Source organism: Micropterus salmoides, unplaced genomic scaffold (genome assembly GCF_014851395.1).
Source record: "Micropterus salmoides isolate LMB-PRFRI ecotype aquatic unplaced genomic scaffold, ASM1485139v1 Ms_hic_scaffold_16, whole genome shotgun sequence".
Classification (NCBI taxonomy): domain Eukaryota; kingdom Metazoa; phylum Chordata; class Actinopteri; order Centrarchiformes; family Centrarchidae; genus Micropterus; species Micropterus salmoides.
This window is the reverse complement of record NW_024040707.1, coordinates 15,167,236-15,188,422: the sequence shown is the minus strand read 5'-3', so window position 1 is coordinate 15,188,422 and position 21,187 is coordinate 15,167,236. Positions and strand designations below refer to the sequence as shown.

The window sequence follows — 21,187 nt, the reverse complement described above, 5'->3', positions numbered from 1 at the left end:
CTCTAAAATTAAAACTATTTTTAATGGCGATACTGTAGAAAAACGTACATAATGCAGTGATCCAGCCCAGTCCAAACTAAAAAAGGTACAAAGTTACAATGAAATTCCTCACAGACCAACCAAAATGCCGACCATGCATGGGAACAGAATGGGAGGATTGATGTGGTTACAACTCTTGGGACTGAAATGTCTGGGAAAACACCTCTCACAAAGAAACTGACTGTGCACTCAGGATTGGATTTGACATTCAAATCACAATAAAACATGTTTATAATGTGACTTGTTTGGGAGAAGCGGGAAATGGTGCAACACAGTTTGTTATTTGTTTATTGGATGCCTGTAAGGTATTCAACACAAATCAAGCAGGCTATGTAAAAAAAAAAAAAAAAATAACAAAGTTTATTACTTACATGAGAAATCATGTAATAGTATGTTTATATACACAGCTAAACAGAAATGCCAAATCTGAACCTCTTTCGTATCCATGTGGACAAGACAGAAAACTTTTTTTATACATGTTTTGACAATGACAACTGAAGATTTGGTACCTAAAGAGGTCAGTTAACCTGTGTGTGTTTTATATATTTCTCTCTTACAGCAGCTATTAAAGTATTCATATTAATTTCTGCCTTTTCATGTTTGTTTTACAATTTTGTACAACAATCAAGATGGCTGAATTCTGAATTTCAACACTAATCAGCAGAAAACCAGACTGATGTCAATGTGAAAACTAACTATTTTTGTACAAATAAAATAACTGACTGCTTTTTAACCCTCTCTACTATGACACACCTACATCATTATTGGTGGAACCAATTAGTATCAGAATTTTCATTATCATCATGTGCTGCATGGAGATCAAAAGTGTGTAATCAAAAAGTGAAAAGTGGATGCACTGGATTTTTTTATTTTTAGAGCAAGCAAAACAATTTCCTCTGTAATAGACTTGGGAGAAGAGTTACTTCCCAGCAAAACAACTCCCTCAAACATAAAGCCAAAGTCCAGACCTCAATCCATCTGAAGACTTGAAAACTGCAGTTCACGACAAACCCCCATGCGCTCCCCAAAAGCCTCCTACTGATGCTACTACTTACTCACTTAGGTGGGTAATCAGTGATTTTGAATTTTGTATTGGTACTTAATTTAAAATTTGTATAGATTTGTTGTCACTTTGACATCAAATCATTATTTTCTGTTGATAAGTACATATTGAAACTGTGATTCAATTGCGTAAAACAAAACGTGAAAAATGTGTGTCAATACTATGCATCTGGCACAGATGAGCAAGTCATGGTAGGGAACAGTAGTCGAGCATGTTTGTAGCCGTTTCCTGCTTGACTGGTGACTGCCAGAGTCCTCAAGGTGTTTTTTAGTGTAAATTTCCTCAGTCTCAGAATGTGTTCTTGATCTTGCTGGCTACCTCCGCTAAGATCTCTCCTGTCTTCTTCTGCCAGTTCAGGACGTGTTTGGACTCGGCACACCACAGCTCTCCATGCCGGGGCTCCGCATTCTCACAGCGCTTTCGCACCTCTTCCTGCTGTTCCTGATTGACGCAGAGAAGTGAGGTTAGACACCCATAACACAAGTTTGGGGGTCTTTACACACACATATTTATGTTGGAAACACATGTAAAAGTGTATTTTCTAAAATAAGGGACCTTTAATCTTTAACCACCTTCACTACTTTGAAAGAAAATGTTTACAACTGAAGAAAGCAGACTGCGTTAGGCTTATTTCTGGATGTACTCCTCTGCCTAAATATTTGTCAACAGTTTTGTGTTTTGTCCAGAACAGCTTTTAATGATGTCCCCCTTTTTGTGATAAATGATACAATGATAACATTAGCACAACATTAACAGTGCAGTCATAGCTCTTTCTACTGTGACAAACCAGAGCTACTTGAAATGAACTTCTGGCATCTGACTGCAGGATGCAGTTCTCATTCTCCATGAAAAGTAAATCATGGGAACTTGACATTGGACTCATTCCAATGTCACCGTGACACCCACCCACCCCCACACACACGTTTTATACTGAGATCAGGAAAGACAATAATAAGATCCTTGCCTCTGTGCCATGCTGCAGCTCAAACTTGTAGAACAGAGCCCAAGCATCTCCCAGGTCTGGCTCAATCTTTACTGTCCTTAGGAACCACTCTCTGGCTTTGGTGATCTTACGCTCACTCCAGAACAACCTAAAATGTGTGCACAAGATTGCATTTGAAATAAATACAAATTCAAGTATTATGACTAAAGGTTTGCTAAATATCTACAATGATAGCTAGAATAAAAGAGAAAATATGATGATCGAGACCTGCATAAAGAGCCTATTATTGAGAAGAAGAGTGGAAATCTGTGAAAAGTCATACTTGGCAACAGCGAGCAAAACATGGGGATCATGTTCACACTTCTTCAAAGCATCCACACTCTTAGTCTTCCTCTGGGGCCTGGCCTCCAAAAACACTGCCTCAGCCCACAGGATACCTTGCAGGACAGAAACAGGAGTGAGGGTGAAACTGAATTTGAGATTATGGAAACATACAAGTACAAAGATTTCCATCTCAACACATCATTTTGTTCTAGAGATGTTTTTTGGAATACATTGAAACATAGAAAGGAGGGTAAGGAGGGTACTGGCTCTGTTGTCGTGTGAACTTGTTTTTCTAACTCTAATTTAGTTTTTAGTGTAAAAGAAAGATCACCCACGATTTGATCTGATTTCTCTCTACAAGCGAGTATGACAGGTAAATAAATGTCAGTCAGGCTTATGTAGAACATGATTTTTCCCATCAGTTGGTTGAAGCAGGTATAATAAAGGAAAGTATATTGGGGTCCACACACAGGTAAGCATAAGCTTGGCTTTGGCTTTAAAGACATCTACTCTATTAGGTTGAGAAAATTCCCAGCCCTATTAGGCCCTTTCAAAACCCACTGTCATCAAAGGAAAACGGGCTGTTTTTCTTGGTTTCTGAAAAAACAAACATAAGGTTTATAAAGGGATTTCCCCCAACAGCAGAAATTTATTCTCACCTGAATTGGGGCACTCCTGCAGGGCTTTGGCCATCAGTGTGTTGGAGATGTTCTTCAGTCCAGCCCGGAACTCCAGCCTGACTGACTCCAACCTGGTAATATGATCACATCACAAATTTTAGAGGTCTAGATTTAAACTCTCTCTATATATTTTAATAAATGTGTTAAAAGCACATTTAGAAAGCAAATTAATCATAATTGTATTATTTTCAAATGAACATGTTCTTTAATGTATACATTTCCTTTGTTCACTGCTACAGAAACAAAGAAAACCAGGGGGGTGTGTCTGGAAGTTTGCCCACATTTTCTCTTCCTTGTAGTGTAGTGAAAAGGTTCAAGAGCCAAAAAATATATCAGTGAAGGTGAAAAAGTAAGCCACTTGAATGCCAAAGTAAATATTTTTAACTGCTCAGCGCGCAAACAAAACTTGCTTTAAAAAGGCATAAAAAACAAAGATCCTAGTTCGTTTGCTTACTGCAATATCTTGTCTACACAGGTGACATGTTTTAATTTAAAGCTCTTCGGTAGACAGCGTCCTGCTTCTTCTGCATTCAAGCAGCTTACCACATTTTCTCTGTTGTGTATTAACTCACCAAAGCTCAGGGCTCTGGGGGTTCTTGAGTCGTGCCTTCTCCAGGATCGCTCTGGCTCTGGTCAGCTGGCCCACTCTCTCTTCAAGACGAGACAGCAGCAACCACAGAGCCCCCGAGTGGGGACACTTTTTCAACTACAGCAACAAACAAGTCATTGATCACTTTTATTTTAAATATTAGGGAAACACTCATTTTCATCAAAAGCATGTATAACTGAAAATGCCCAACTTCCATGGTCCTTGATCCTTTCACACATACACATATTTTAATAATAATTTATTTTTCCTTTATTTAACCAGGTAGGCTGATTAAGAACAGATTCTCATTTGCAATGGCAACCTGGCGAAGATAAAACAACGTTGTGCCATTCAACATGTAGTTTTACATATAAATATACAAAATAAAAAATATAAATGTAGTATAGAGTATATAAAACTACAAAATGCAGTAGAGAATATAAATACAGTTTGTGGAAGGTGACGTCTATTTAGAAAGGTAGGTCAGTTGGTATTAAAAGTGGTATTACAGTAAAGAGTAACACTTAGGATATCTGTACAAAATGGTATAGGTAAAACAAGATGAGAAAACTATGCAGAAGAATATGCATAGTACTTGTTAAAAAATTTGGCGAGACTAATATATATATATATATATATATGAACTTAAACACTTCCCTGCCTTACCCCTTGGTTGTAGGCCTCCCTGGCCTTATCCATGTTTTCACACTGCTCTTCTATCTGGCCTCTCATCATCCAAAGTTTGGGGAAGTCCTCATAGTGTTTCAGGGCCTCTGTGCACAACTCCTGTGCAGCTTCTATGTTCCCCAACACCCACTCCAACTTCACTGACTTCATAAATACCTGTAGAGATTACAAAACAGACCCACACTCATCACCCGGGAATTATGTATGAACAGAACTCGTGAACTTCCCTTTCAAATGTTTCTGGCCTTGTATACTGAGACTTATAGCAGTTCTTTGATTGACCCCCACTGTCCACCATCACTACGGTTTTCTAACTAGTTCAGTGTTTCAGCTGGTAACATTTATCTGTGGTAGGTTGCAAGAGGAGGCCATAAAAACATTGTGTAAACAGCGACTTCTTATTTCTCTTTTGTGACAGCACACAGCCATTTAGCCACTTTAGCCATTTAGTTACAACGATGGTAACATGCTGGCACCAGAAGAGACTCCCTTCCCACAACAAACCCTGCTACGTCACATATTAGGATTAAGGTAACCCACAAGGCCACCTTCCTTCCTTCCTTCCTTTAAGTGGGGCTTGTGGCTTTTTGCAGGCAAAGAAAGTCAAGTTGCTGTTGTAAAGTATCTTTCTGCCATCTGTTACCAGCTTAAAAATATATCAAACGCCACCTTCCTATGACATCGCCTAAATGCTAAACTGCTTTATTAACACCACAAAGTTGTCTTTGCAGGATCTCTTAGTCTTATCTGTCAGCAAATACAATACAGATAACTAAAGGGAGTGTAGCCAGATCACCTGAGAGAGAGAATAATAGATTAAGTGCACTGCTGACAGAATCTGTCAACCTGAGTAGTGCTGATTGTCTAGAGATGGAGAAACCTGGCAAGCCTGAACCTGAGAAAGACAGCATGTTTGGAAAAGACACCTCAAGTACACTGCACTATTAACTTACTATAAAACACTGGCTTTAAAGCAGAGAAGGATGCAATCTGATTATCAATGCGCCCCTAAAACATGGGTCAGAGCTCTATTAATACCAGCATTACATAATGAAAAACAAACTGTCTGTACTTGTACACAGGGTCACAGAAGGGCTGTTACAGAGTAAAAGGACAGGAAAGTTAAATCGCAATTGCAATCTTCCCTCGTACAAACGAACAGCCAATAAAGTTAGAGAGTGTGTATTTGTTCCATCAATCCTCTTAGGAAAGTACTGTTCTTTTGTTATCTATTTTCAGTCTGTATTACAACTCAGGAAATACCAGATGAAATAAAAACACCTTGAAGTTTGTGACTGACAAAACACAACATTAAAACCTGAATGGTAAAACCATTTACCTAATTCTAGCAGATAAGTGGATTTGTACAGATTTGTACTGAATCCTCATTAGCGTTTGAAATAGGGGCAGTCTCTCTGTCTCTTTTACATTTTCTCACTTACACACACACAAACTCACCCGGGCAGTTGGAGCACTGCTGCGGGCCTTGGCCAGCAGTCGACGGGCTCTTTCATACTCATTATTCTCAGACTCCAGCTTGACAGCAGCCAGCCAGATCTCTTCACTGTTTGGGTTAGCCTAGAGAGAAAAATATAAAGAAGAGGAACAGAGATAGAGCGTAAGAGGGGGAGAAGACAGGAACGGAAAAGAGTTAGACACAGGATCGTCTGGATACTACGTGAACAAGTCAAAGTTTGCATAACTTTATCATCACCTGGAAAGCCAGAGCGAGGATACTTCTAGCTGCAGGCACGTCCTCAGCCAGCCACTTGGACTTGGCCCCCATCAGCCACAGGACCTCTGCCTTGGGACAGTGAGCCACAGCCCTTTGAAGCAGGGCCTCCAAAGACTCTCTGAGAGACGCATTGAGACATGGAAGAGTAATGGATGGGAGAAGCACAGTGGCAGTTGATGAAGCACATGAGAGGTAAAGGAGAGAACAGAGTGTTAATGGCAGACTCTTACTAAAGTGATTGATTAAAACATTCACAAATGTGATCACTACTGTTTGCTACATTTAGAAATAAAGTCTGGTCACCTGGTACCGTTATTTTTCTCAAAGTAAGCAGCTCTAAGCCAGACGCTTTTTTTACTGGGGAACACCTGCAGAGCATGGGCGTAGATGGCCCTGGCACACTCCAGCGCTCCATGAGCCACACACTGAAACGCAACGGACAAGCATTTCACTTAAGTTAAACCCGACAGCAAATTAGCATGTGAATGACCCATCTAGGTGTCTGGGTCTGAACGTGGCTGATTAAAAAAAAACAAACAGATAAATTGATACTCACACTGTCTGCATCTTCCATCCAGGTGTGTTTGCGGTCCTCCTCCTCAATGCCTATCCCTATGACTGCCCTGATCACAGCCTGGCAGGTAGCCACACTGCCTGCTTTGTCACACTCCTCTGCATCCTGCAGGACAAGAAGAAACATTTAGGAGTAAAGAGATGTGGGTGTTATACAGAAGGAGAATGCAACAGAATTGAGGCATGGTCTTCAACAACTCGGGCCAGAAACCTCTATATGAACCTAGATATCCTTGCAGATGACACACAGTTTTTAGATAATTTGTCTTTTATGAGGGGTCTTCACTACAAGGATGATATTTGTAGGCAAAACAAAGGCTTTGCTCAGGGACCAATTATACATAAAAATAATTTTTTAAGAGCTGCCAAATCTTGCAACTTTAAAGTTAATCTGTTTTTGTTTGGCATATGCAAAAAAAGCTAGGTCTTCAAGGAAAAGAAGAAAAAAGAACAAACAAGGGACTGCAGGGAAGGTTTATTATTGCAAAACAATAGTGAACTGCACTAAACAAAACACCAGTCACTGTGATGGCTTGTATTCTGTTGCACCCACATGAATAAGTGGAGGACAGCGCTGCCAAACTATGCTGGCATGCTATTAAAGCTGACAAAAACATGATACAGCCTATACTCCTTTAACATCAAGGTTTAAAGGGACGATCGTCCAACTTCTGACTTTGACTTTTTTAAAAACATCAATAAATAATTTCCTTATTTAGAGACCTTGACAGTGAAAATCTGCATTTGGATCAAGTACTGCACCTTCTATTTAAACAGTACATTAGGGGATCTGTATATGATAAACACCAAATTATAATGCAATCCAATCGTAACAATACTGTTACTGATTTAAAATATGGCTTTTGCTGTTTAACACAATACTTCGGTCTTCTTTTACCTTGAAGATTTCTTATCAAGAAAGTCTGTTCATTTTTTACAACCTTAGGGAACTCAATTTTTTTTTTTTTTTTAAACTGAAGAAGTTTCCATCTGATATAAACAGCTGCAGGAAACCCTATTCTCTCTCTATGTCAAAAGCTGCACAGCCGCAGGAACACACCTGTATCCACTGCTCTCTGTTGATCTCCACGCCATTGGCACGTAGTGAAGTGATGGCTCTGTCAATGATCTTTTCCACCATCTGAGTGTTGCCATTGGCCTCCTCCAACTTGGCAGCAGTGATCCAGATGTGGCGATCGGTGGGGATGTTCTCTCGAGCTTTGTTCAGGACACGACGGGCGTTCTCGTACGTCTCTAATCGTGCCAGAGCCAGCCACAGCTGGAGAAGACAGACAGAAATAGTTAGATACAGAGGTAGGTGTAAAGGCTCGTGTGTTGCGTTACAGTGTGCGCTATTCTGTATACCTCCACACTAGTAGGGCAGCACTCCACAGCTCTGCTAAGCATTATCCTGGCATCCTCTGGCTCTTCCAGCTCAACAGCTGTCTTCCACAGTCGAACTGACTTGGACACATTCTCCAGGGCTACATGGGTAACAATAACACAACTGTTATTTCATTGACAAACTAACTGACAAAAATCAAAAGCCGTTACAGGCTCTCTGTTCAATCAACTGGCAATTCTGACACAATAACAGCAACATTTTAATACTGAGATTACACAGACCTAACTACGTTGAAACTGGCAACACATCATATACAGTGGCAAAAAAGGAAATGGAGACACTACAAATTTCTCTGATCACACAAGTAATAAAAACAAACACCAAACAGCATATCCTGCAATAATAATAAAGTTCAGTAGTGTCGAGCAGGAAGGCAGAGTGTTGTGTATGTAGTGGAAAAAAGAGGAGCAGAGGCAACTGAACATGTAGAGGCGAAGAGCACTCTTACACAGGGGAAGCTCCCCATCCATCTCTGTCAGTGGGGTATGCTGCTGGGAAATTGGTGTGTGTGTGTGTGTGTGTGTGTGTGTGTGTGTGTGTGTGTGTTAGGGCATTGACATGATGGTTCAAACAGGGTGCCTGGCCTTGATGAGAAGCCAGAATCACAGCCGCCAAATGTAACCCTTATGACATCTTTTATGGAATTGTAGGTTTGCCTGGACGAGTAGTTCTGTGGGGTTGCTGTTACAAGACAAAGATTGTTATAAGACGAAGACTGGTTTTGAATTTTTGGCCAGCAGAAATTAGTGTCTTCCTTTTGGCAGGGAAATTGTGATGTATTCATTCACGTATGCACTAGGGCTGGATACAAATATTCGCTTGTAGGGTACATAATCGATTTTCAATTTTCGACTTTTTTTTCACCTAACATGAGTCACACTTCAGTTCATCTAGAAGAGAAGACAAAATGCCGAAGTCCTCAGCTGTGTGGGAGCACTTTAAATTAAATGATGACAAGACAAAGGTAGTATGCCAAATATTTGAAACTGGCCTACCATGGTAGCACAACACGCTTGAAAAAAATCACCTCAATTCTGTGAGTAGTAGACTATTGTTTTACAGTCTAAAAAACCAAGACCATACTAGCTAGCAAGCTTAGTTTACCTAATATATTTTGATCTGCGAGACCAAGTTGTGAAAGCGCAACGGCCTTAACTTTCACAACCGACATTTGGACCTCTGTGAGTATGGAGGCATACACGGCTGTCTCCTGTCACTTTATAGCTACGGAGTGGGAACTTTCTGATGTCGTTTTGGAAACAAACGTAATTGAAGTGAGCCATACGGGAGGCAACATTGCACAACAGCTTGGAGTCGCAGCGGACACCTTTGCTATTCCAAATTATAAGCGAGTAGCTGTTGTTCACGACAATGCCAGCAATATGAAACTGTGTACTGAGACGCTGAAGAACCGGAGAAATGGGTCAATGTTCTAGGGGGTCTGCTGCTCAGGACACACACTACAGCTATGCATAAATACAGCTCTAAAACAGGACAGAATATGTCGAAGAAAACCCTTGTCACAGAGATTGACAGCAGATGGCAACTGTTAAGTTTGGAGCCCAGTAGCATCTACATCTTTTCTTCAGCGCTAGACCAGCAATTCAAGCAACTGAAATTCCTCGACAATGAAAAGAAGGACCTCGTTCATATCGTTTAGACTAATATTTTGGTGTCAAAGCTTCGATTATTCGCCGTTAATTGCCATCAAAGCTTCGAAGCTCCAAAATGACATATGGGCGAGCCCTAGTATGCACCGCTGAGAAGGCCCATAAAAACACTCCTTATAACAACATAACAGCAACATGTCTTGTCAAACATCAACGCGCCCAGAAATGTTTCATAGTGAGAACCTTACCCTTCCTGAGGACTCGTTTCTTGGCCCTGACATCTGTCTCCAGCTCTGCAGCTCTGATGTAGATGCGGACAGACTGTGGCAGGTGGCGGACAGCCTGGGCTACCACTGCTTTGGCTGTGTCACCAGGTTGGAGCCTGGCTGCCTCCAGCCATACATCCTCACTCTAGGGACACAAGAAATGCTTGAAATCAACAGGATGCAAGGACCACTTTCCACAACTCAGCTGGATAGTATTACGTCATTTAACTAAACAGCTGGTAAAGCAGACTGAAAGGTCTGTTACTTAGCTTCTTCCACTGAACATGAGTGTATAACATCGACCAACAACAAACAAATCAACACATTTTATTAAAGCCTGTGGTCTGAATGAACTAACAACACAATGACATATCCATTTGCACATATGCGTAGGCCAGATTTAATATACATGTGTCCATCATTCTTTACCTTAACACACATCTCTGTGCCTTTCATGATCAGGTTCCTGGCCACCTGCAGTTTGCCGGTCACCTCCTCCAGCCTGGCAGAGGCAATCCAGGCAGGAGGGTGATGAGGATTGGTCTCCCTCACTGATTTCAATAGCAGACGAGCCTTCTTGATGTCACTGGACATAAAGAGCCAAAGGTAAACTATAAGCCACACACACAACAACAACAATTTCTTCAACATAAAGACAGCCTAAGACAGGGGTCGGCAAATCAGTCTGGTATTTTTTTCAAGTCATTAGATGGCGGGCCAGAACATAGGTCTAGTCAATTGATTATTTATGATACATTATTTATTGTGTGCCTCATAACCTTTAGTCAGTAGTGCACAGGACACCTGTTTGAGGAGTTGTGTGTTCAATTCCCACTTGCTGCTAGTATTTTTTTCCCAACCTTTTCAACAAACTGATTATGCGTATCGTTTTACATCAAGCACAATCAAGCATGTGCAGGAGAATGTGTGTCCCGGCGAGACGCTTTCCATTTTCCCAGTATCTCCAGGAAGAGGAAAATCCTGCTTTTCTCATTCTGGGGAATCCAATCTCACATTTTCTGAGGTGTGTCATGCAAACCAGAGACTATTTTGAATTTCCTTCAGAACTTTCAAAGTAAAAGCTCTCAATTAAACATAACATAAAGGCCTGCTGCAAATACGATCTCACGTTTTTATTTTGTAGGCGGAAATCACTTAAAAGGAAGTGTTTATGTCAGTAACTTTTGGTGTCATGTCTGAGATCTGTTTCAGCACCAGCCGCTATTATTTTGGGGTTTTTTGCCGCTATCAAAGTAATCTGGCCATGGGCCAGATATTATTGCTGGTGGGCCAGCTTTGGCCCACGGGCTGCCTATTGGAGACCACTGGCCTAGGAGCGTCTTGTGTTTCCAGTGTGTCCCTACCTGATGTCTCCCCCATGTGTGGGGATCATTGAGTTGAGATCTGTCAGGTAACCCTTAGGATCCACCACTGTTTGTCCGCTCACTGAGTCAGACACCTGAAGACAGATATAGGCAGACACAGGTAAGAGAAAACAATTCCTGTGTATTGGGATAATGACAGCAGAGTATAAATGACAGAACAGTAAAGGATAATCATTAGTTACCTGGCTGAGCCTCATATCCATAAGTGTGTTCCTGGCCTGTCCGATTTTCCTCATGTCCAGTTCTCCCGTCCCTGGTGTCATCAAGCCAGGGGTCATGCTTCCTGGATAAGGCGTGTTCAGACCTCCCAGCTAGTGGAGAGAAGAAACAATGATAATGGAGAGGAGCATTATACTCTCTTAAGTGAGAATTTTGTTACAGCATTGTGGAAAAGCTTATGAAACATGATACTTTTCTCATCACTTGTAAATGATACTTGTGAAAATTATAAGTGTGACAAGCCTCTTTTCTGCAGAACTGAACTATACAAGTTAATTTATAGTGATAAATAAATCCTAAATGTGCATGGCAAAAACCCAAACTCTTTTATGTTTTCATTTGTTTTCAATTTAAGTACAGTAAAATGACCATGCTGTGCCAAGAAATGTGATGTGATCAATCTCAGCAGAAATAGGTTCCAGTTTACAGTTACAAAGTTTAGTTTTGCTTTCGTTTTAACATGTTTAAAAGACATTTATTTTCATTCCTCACACTATTTATCAAAAACATTGGCATATTTTCCACACTGTGCAAACCAGCTATGCTGGGAGGTCCCTGAGGTTGCATGACGGCATGAAGAAGGGAACATTTTTAAACTGTATTAATAGTACAGTTGAAGTGATTTATCCTGACTCCTGCTGGTACAGGATGAAACTACATCATGTGTTTTTATATGGATGTCAGCAGCAAGTGAATGTGTGTTTGTATGTATGTATACTAACCCCTTGCAGAGGGTCAACAGTGGTATGGTTTTCTCCAGTCTGCAGGTGTTTGGAGAAGAAGCTGTCGGGGACAGGAGTTAGTTTCTCGTAGCGGGGATTTCTCTGGCGCTTATTCCTGGCATCTCCCACCTCAGGGATGCTCAGCCACTCCTCTTCTGACACCTCTGCCAACTTCCTCTGTGAAGAGATGGAAAAGAAAGAATGAAGAAGGATGAAATAAATATATGAATTAGGTCTGAACGATTTTGGAAATTAGGTGATGCATGAATTATTATTATTATGATCAATGGTGGTGAAGAAGTGTCAAATTTTAATAATATGAGAAAGATAATTTGAGTCAAGTCATGGCATTAAATATTATGATATATTATCATCAGGTCGGCCTACCTACAGACCACAACAAAAACTAAGTTCACCACAGTGTATTATACAGTAAGCGCTCAATACAAAATCCACAGTTCAACCACCAATTATAGAGTTTTTATCTCGGTTCAAATCTCCTAGGAAGCTATCCCTCATCAAAAACCTCCTTTTCTATATCCCAGAAAGCAAACAATAAAAATACTCAGTTTGAGGTTAATTTCAAAAGTTGGCCAACGTAAATGACCAAGTGAAGCCTCTCGTGTTTAATAGACAAGCTTAGTAATTCTCTGACAACACCGGAGTTCCCCACCCCCGCAGCCTCCAATGGTAGTAAGCAGCACACTGGCTGTAATTCGGGACAGACTGGGCCTCTTTCGGACTCACGAGTTTGGTTTGAAACACCATTTCACAAATATTTCCTGAGCTAACTGGTGGCTGAGTGTGTGATGCAGGCACCGATCGCCACAATATGCTTACCTTACTACAGGTGTCTTTCTGTTGCGCATTTGTCCTGTCCGTCAAAGCAGCGGATGGACCGACGATTTTACCCAGCACCACCAAGTTACCCGTGCGTGGCGGGTGCTAGTTTCATTCCCTTTGTGACACTAAAGTTTCCGTAGAGTCTGCTTCTGTCAAGCTTAAGGCCATTGTACAAAAACAAGTCAAGGTACAGCGTAAGGTGCAAAGTTGACGCTCCACCTGCAGACTGCTTTACTCTTGCGTGACATGTGACCAGAGTGTAATATGAATCAACTTGAAATGACAGAAATGTAGTAGAAATATATCTCTGATCATGGGACAGCATGGACTCATTTTAAGTGCCAAGAAAGCAAGATGTACTGAAAGGATGATCTGCATAATTTTGATATCAGTGTGTGACTTTTCCCTCCCTTTTTGATTCATCAAAGACATATGTGGTTTATTTGTAAGAGATTTATGGCAGCATGGTGGTGTTCATAGTTTGGGAGGATGTTGTTTTTCACCCAACAGTGACAAAATATTATAGGTCAGGTGTAAGAAGAGTGGAAAAGTATGGCAACAGTTTGTCAATAATGTGTTACCTTTAGATCTGAGAACTGCTGCTGGATTTTGGGTCGCTCCATACGGTATTTTTCAATTTCCTCCTTTTCTCTCAGCTCCCTGAAAATATACAACCCACCATTTAAAATTACACTCACATCAAGTATCTTTTGTGTAAAACTTGGTTCCTTAAAACTGTGTGAAAACAAGACACAGTTTTTAGTAACCTTCTTTCTTTGCGTCTTTCATCCATCCTCTTGTCCAGTGCTGCATATATAGCGTCCGCTTCTTCATCATCCTTCTCATAGGGCCCACTGGAGAACAAGCTACCTGCATATCCATTAAACTACACAAAAAAGGGATGGTTCGTGTTATTAGAATGACCGAATACAATATGTAATAATCACATAGGCAGTGTCATCTTCTAGTCAACTTTAAATATCGAAAGGATAAATCAAGTCCTTGCAAACAGCCCTACAACAAAAACATCAAATAACTAGGTACCTCATCATAGTTTGTATCGTTCAAATCTTCATCATCATCATCCTGGTTTTTTTTCATTTGGTCGCCAACCGTCCTCTTCCCTGGGGGTGCATGTCGGTCATCCACAGGATCGTTGGCATCACGAGCAGGCCCGATATCAGATCGGGTGGTGAAACCAGTTGCACTGGAGAGGAGCAATTCATTTAAATGTCACACACATAAACATAGGCAGCGTTGTGATAAACATGCACTGTGCTGTTCAACTTAATCCATAACCTGCTGATGATGTTACTTGACAAGCTTATCTATGCTTTTAAGCGATGTTTTGATCATTTTAATGAACATTAGACCATACTGCCTTGTCATTTAAGCCAGGCAGCCATATACCAGTTACGTTAGTTATGTGACAAGCATAAGTTTTCACTTTCAACACTGTTTGCAGCAAATTGACAGCAGGTTTCAACATACTTTTAATCTGCCTGCATGAGGAAATAATTACAAGATCTAAAAGAAGGGCCTGCCACATTTCCCTTGTTTGCTTATTTGATTTGAACGTTACGCGAAAAAGGATCAAATCAATGCACCCACAGATGATACAGAGTTCAAGTATTTGTCAAGTTGCTGTTGTGTACTTTAATATGACTACTGCATTAGTACGGCTTTTTTTTCACCTCAGTTCAGTTCCCAGCATAAGCGTATTACAACTCACAATAGTTGTTGAACAACCGACTTCACCTAACGTTTTCAGACATAACTTAGCCTAGCTTACTAGCTAAGGAGCTATTGGTAGCTAGCATGCGAGCTAGGCAAGTTAGCTTACCCTCTGCCCAGACCGGGGACGTAGCCCAGCGGAGCGGGCATCCCCAGAAACGGTTTCTTCTTTTTCCCCATGAGCGGAGAGGCCAGGGGCATTATCGGGGGCCCGCCGCTAGCCCCCGCCGCCCCGGTGCCTCCCGCAGATGTTTTGGAGACAATTTTAGGACCTTGTTTTGCTGCAGCGCTTGCCATCGTTACACCAACGACGAGGAGGCTCACTGCCGGATACACAACAGTCACACTTCCGTTACCAGCAAACAGCCGCACACTGTCCTTCTCCAAATGTCCGCGGGTGTCTGTAACAGCGCCCCCCACAGGACAGGCAGGTTTCTGTTTATTTTCACTCAGCTTGTGATATTCATTATGTTCCGAATTGTTCATTTGAATTACGTAACGCGTTCATTTTTCCACCTGTCGCTTAGTGACTGTATCATTACTGAAATGATATATTTTAGGATAATTATCATGTTTCATACTAATATCAGTTTTCCACAGGAGCCACAGGAGGGTGCCATGTCCTGAAAAATAATAGGCTTGTTGAAATATTGCCACCAATCACATTTAAAGTGGGCCTGTAGGCTTTATAGATATGTTTTCCTAATGGGACATGGTGTTTTGCCATGAGTAAATGTCATTCTTCATGTTTCTTAAATGTATCGTCTAAACTAATAAGATACCCCCAGAAAGTTAAACCCTTTTAAAAATATTTGTTTCTGTGATTTTTGTACATGTATGTTTTACTTTACTCTCTTAAGGACATTAATGCGAACTTCAAAGGCAAATGTAATTTGTCTGGTAATTAATTTCAATTTAGTAATCAGCATAATGTGCTCTTTGTGCCTTTTATGAGACCATTTCATTACTTCCCTTGACAGAGAACCATAAATGGACTTGTGACCCCAATCTTGATATATATGACACCACTGACATTTGTTTAAATAAATAGTCAGGCCATGAAGGTTGCGTATTGCCCAGTTTAAATCAACCATTCCATTCTTCATGATCTCAGGGCTTTAATGGGGCTCCTGCATTTAAAAGGATCAGCATGTACTCCACAGTAAAACCATTTTTTATTGGACCCTAAGTGAAACATACTAGAGCAAAAGACTAGGTAATAAAATATGGAAGCAGAATTCAGGCCATTTTCTTCAGAGAGCATATTTAGATGTGTAGAGTTGATTGAGCCACACATTTGAAGTAATTTTAGAGTAATTCTGACAGACACATGTTAGCGTGTTACAGTAACAACTGTAACTTATTTTGTATTATGAGTGAAAAGTATCCATGTTGGATATTCAGACACAAGACAGGAGACTGCAATAAAGGTAATTACATTCTAATTTGACATTTCTGGGTTTCATCCCTTGAGATGAAGTGAGGCCATACATCCATTAGTTTCAATCAGGTTTAACTTCACCCAGTCTGAGCCTTGGCTCAGGCCTTTACATTTTTCTTCATTTACATCGCCTGGAGGGCAGACATTATTTCACTCCTGGGAGATGACTGTTATGATGAAAATGGACTGTCAGACACATTAGAAGATATATAGCTCACACAGCGAGGACCAATTTAAACACGAAGTGCAACTCAGGCCTTAATTTCATCTCTAACACAAAGCCTCTTCACTTTCCTCTGATTATTTCAATGATCATTTTATTTTAGCAGGAATGATTTCTATAATCACATAGAAAAACTGGCATAACGTGCAGTTTAAATTCACATCTTATTAACATTTTGTACAATAAGGGGAAGACAGTAAACAAACCCACAGATTACATGTGCTGATCATAGTGCATTCAAGTCAGTCTCATTAGTGATAAATAAATCATTAATAATATATTTATTCATTTAGCTGACGCTTTTATCCAAAGCCACTTATAATTGCTATACATGTCAGAGGTTGCACACCTTTGGAGCAACTAGGGGTTAACTGTCTTGCTCAGGGACACATTGGTGGATGGGACACCAAAGGCATGTGTCTTATCCATTGCGCCATCACCACACATTAATAATGGTGAAAATTAACAATGTGAAAATCCCTCAGATCCTGATCTGAGCACACATAGTCCCTTGCTTAATTTGCACATGGATGAGTTTATTTATCTCTGCTGCAGCTAATACATAGTAGTAGGAGGAGTAGCAACCATAGTGTCACACCCAAATGGCTAAAATGGAAGTTCCACATGAACTGACAACTATCATATTTCGGTAACAAAAGTAAGTCACCATAACCATGAAAACATTCAGCAGGAATCCACCACACATCGTTTAAAATCTACAATTGTGGTGGCATTGGCAGCAGAAGATAGTTGATATCCATGAAGACTGACTGGCTAACTGTGGTCTCGCCAGAGATCATACTATAATCATTCCCTTTGATATGCTGCCATATAAGATTTGGCAATGCTTCCTATAAATGCAGCTGTGAGCTGGAAGCAGTGTGGAATGAAGATACTCTAAAAACATATTTTTTTCTAGTTTACCTGCATAATAGGCAACTTGGTATCATGACACAGAAGACTGAAAGGGGCTGCTGTCAGTGTCTATGAGTTATTTATAGTGTATATTATGTTATGGCAGAAATTTGTGTCTGTGGCTCTTTATGGCTTATAGATATATATTTATTGTCTTTTTATCCTTAACCTTTCCTCTCCTTTACTCCTTATGTTAGTCTGTCCACATTTACTAGGGTTTAGGTCAGAGCTGTGAGATTGTTTTGGTGTTTTCCTCTATTGTTCCTCTCCTGGAATGTTCATTGAAGGCCGAGAGAGGATCTCTGCTCCCCAAAACACAGAAACCTAGACTGTGTAAATGATGATGCATCCCTTTGCTCGGGGCCAGACGCCTGATGCTGCCCTAGGCGACAGGTCTCTGGACCAGCTGTATATGTGTTTAAGTACTTCTCTGTTTATTCTCTTTTGTTAAATAAATTCTTCAAAGACAACGGTTGGTTGTAACTCAATTCTTTGCTCAACCCCTCACCAGGAATATAATTTCCACAACACATTACATGCAGGCGATCTTAACTGGAATTGGGTTTATGATTGACACTCCATTTGTAGATTTTTATTATGCTGAAGGTGAAAAATAATTATAATAATTTCATTGTGTTAGAGTAAGCCATTAGTGGGGTTTGTCTATGTGAGCAAAGCTGAAAGACCATCATTTAATGGCTATGCCTATTTCTTTTTTAACAAAGACTAATCACTTCATTTGGACTGAATTGCATTTAGAATGATGGAGATTCACAAAATAGTGTCCCTAATTTTGTGAATAATACTTTAATTTGTGATATGGTGATAAACAGATGTGTGAGAGAAATGAGAAAATGTATAATTAAAACGTGCTCTAAACAAGGCAAATTATAGCTGGGTTACTGTGTATATGATGATACTGTGTGCTTCTGTGCAAGCGGAGAGTAATCTGCATTTTTCTGCATGTTTGTCCAGTCGTGTGTGCCAGTTTGCATGGATGCATGACTCTATTTCATCTGTTTTTCAGTGCATAGGACACAAGATAGACGGGAGGATCACTGGACTATCTGTCCTATATGTCATAGCAAATGTCCATAGAGATAAGATAAGATAGATAATAATGCATATGTAGAATGTAGGTGGAGCTGCATGGGTGCAGCAGATGCTAGGTCTATAGGAAGATACCAAGAATTACAACCTGAAATATCCCAGCAAACACCAGCATGTCCCATTTATGGTCCACTGGTGGAGAGAAAGCTGATGTTTGCAAGAAAGGAGGAGATATGTTGAGATGACAGATTTGTTGATATAATTTCATGCATCAGCTACAAACACACACCTACACACAGAAAGAAACACAGACACATCATTCATACTGGCTGAGCTGCCTTGTGAGTTAATTTTAGCTAATTATATTCAACAACACAATGTGGGCGAAGAAGAAAAATTGCAAAATAGGACATGGACATCATCATTTTTCACTATTACACACACATGCTAAACTCAATTACCATCTCTTAGTTGAAAGCAGTGTACGTGCACAAAACCTGACTTTTATATGTAGAAGAAAGTCCTGATAGGATTAATGGTTTATTTAGTGCTGATTACTGATTGTGTATTATTCTGAAACAAAGAGAAGTGTCCTTGTGAGAGGACAACAGTAAATTGCTATTAGGGCCCTCCTTTAGGAGTGGTCGTTGTGGGCAACAGATGCTCAAATGGAACTTCATTGATCCGCTGAGCTTAGTGCGACAACAAAGCTTTGAATGAGGACAGTCCAATAATTAGTCTGGGGCAGGATCCGAGAGACTGTACAAACGAGAAAAAGATGGTTGATTTTGTGCTGTGAATACTAATGCTTGACAAACGTGACATATGTGCATTGTGGGTCAATCATATTGGAAATGATTCATTAGGCTAATTGCCGTGTAAAGTAAAGGACCCCTTCCACTCCTCTCCTTCAGCAGTATTAGGCTGACCTTGAGTCTCAGAGAGAACACTTGTACGGCAGAGACTTAAAGACGCACACACAGCAACATTAACATTGATGAGGAATGAATGGTTGATGTATTCCCTAGCTCCACAGCATGTGCTTCACTTTTCACTTGATGTCACAGCATCCCCCTGCTGCCATGTTACAGTTCCCCTTGTAAGCATTCAGTTATCTTCAGAGTGGGAGACGAAAGGAAAGCAAGTGAATGACACACACACACTGGTTTAGTGAGAGGTTTTCATATTTTTCACATTAAAAGTCTGACAACTAACACAATCCAAAGAAGAGCTTATTTGTTTCCCTGATGGCTGAGCAGATAAATGGGATTATTGACTGAAGCTGTTCTCCCGAACTGTTGTTTGAGTGAGGTATTTAGATGGGTTACTTAGACACAGTGGATCAGACCATGATGCATTCCCTGTTTTCTCTGACCCTGTCTTTCCTGAGAGGAGAGGAGAGGAGAGGAGAGGAGAGGAGAGGAGAGGAGAGGAGAGGAGAGGAGAGGAGAGGATTGGAGACTCTTTTACTGCTTGAGTTCAGACAGGTATGGACAGCCAGACACAGATTCATAAAGTGAAAGAGACAGAAAGAGAGAGAGGAGATGAATGGAATTTTAAATGAAGTAAGGAGGGACTGACAGAGAGATGGAGAGAGAGAGAGAGAGAGAGAGAGAGAGAGAGACTGAGCATCCTGCCATTATAAGTATGAAGCTTGAATAAACCTGGATTCTCTCCATTCAGAATCATTGGTGGAGACCCGACATAAAGTGAATGTAGCACTGTCTCCTTGTGTGCTATTTCATGCCAGAAAATCTGTCTTTTTATTTTCTTAATTCAGCCAAGGCACCATGTATAATTTAGATATTAGCTCACACCTTCGGTGCTCTGAATTCAGAGAACTGTTCCCTTGTGAAGACAATAACTGTAAGAAAGAATATACATTGAACTAAGCTGCTCTGAAGTCAGCCACCATCAGTGGCTATGGATGACAGCAGAGAGGACTACTGTAAAACAAAAAGCTATGTTCCAATTTAAAAAGTATATTCAGGTATACTTTCTTGTATGTATTCAGAAGCAGTAGAACTAGTTGTTTATATACATGGAAACTGTTTCTGTTGTGTTTAGAGTATTAAAGTTGTGCTAATAAGATATGCTGAAATTTAATGAAATGAAACAGCTTGTGTATTTGGAGGGTCCTTTTGGCTACCAAAATAGTGAATGTACTGTATTATGCATGTGTTCTTATTATTTTGATGTGTTCTGTATTTAAAGGCAACAAAAGCAGTTCATTTGAAATGCTGGCAATAAAAGAAAAATGAGTTAGCTACAGTGTGTGTTACTAAGAGTCTACTGAAACTCTATCAAATGAAAATCCTTGGAAAAAGAAAGAATAATCACTTAAAGCAAAGCAATCATGCTCAAAGAGAACCTCTGGAGTAACTGCTGGAGTGAGTGGCACTGACTTTCAAAGATGATCCTCGAGACAAGAAGAGATGATGACTGATGGTGTAAATCTTTCCTTTCTTTTCTTTTTGACTTGCAGGGTTTGCTATCTTCACTAGCTTTATTTTTAGCTTGGCCCAGAGCATGTTTTTCTCAGTCAATGTTGAAAGAATGATGGTTAAAGAAACGGGTTAAAAAAATGACAGTAAGCTACAGTAAAGGAACAACCAAGCTGCCAGAACATCTTCAGTGCTCCTTGACATATATTCTACAAGTCTCTAGAACTCTGCTGGAGGTATGAAAAAGCTGTTCATTTTGGTGTGCTGATGATGGTGACGGAGAGCAATCCTCCAAAA

General features: G+C 40.4%; 1 protein-coding gene across 1 annotated transcript; it reads right to left on the bottom strand.

Annotated features, from left to right (window-relative positions):
- Positions 1-313: 313 nt before the first annotated feature.
- On the bottom strand, positions 314-15,159 carry prpf6 (PRP6 pre-mRNA processing factor 6 homolog (S. cerevisiae)). The gene is made up of 21 exons (XM_038723010.1): positions 14,927-15,159; positions 14,128-14,290; positions 13,851-13,969; positions 13,665-13,743; positions 12,241-12,417; positions 11,482-11,610; positions 11,279-11,373; positions 10,344-10,500; positions 9,897-10,059; positions 7,999-8,117; positions 7,694-7,912; positions 6,617-6,739; positions 6,364-6,485; positions 6,040-6,178; positions 5,784-5,903; positions 4,305-4,481; positions 3,622-3,755; positions 3,029-3,120; positions 2,368-2,482; positions 2,067-2,193; positions 314-1,543 (listed from the first exon to the last, which is right to left on the bottom strand). The coding sequence occupies exons 1-21, from the start codon at positions 15,112-15,114 to the stop codon at positions 1,391-1,393; spliced, it is 2,910 nt and encodes a 969-aa protein (XP_038578938.1). The 5' UTR covers positions 15,115-15,159; the 3' UTR covers positions 314-1,390.
- Between the last annotated feature and the right edge of the window lie 6,028 nt (positions 15,160-21,187).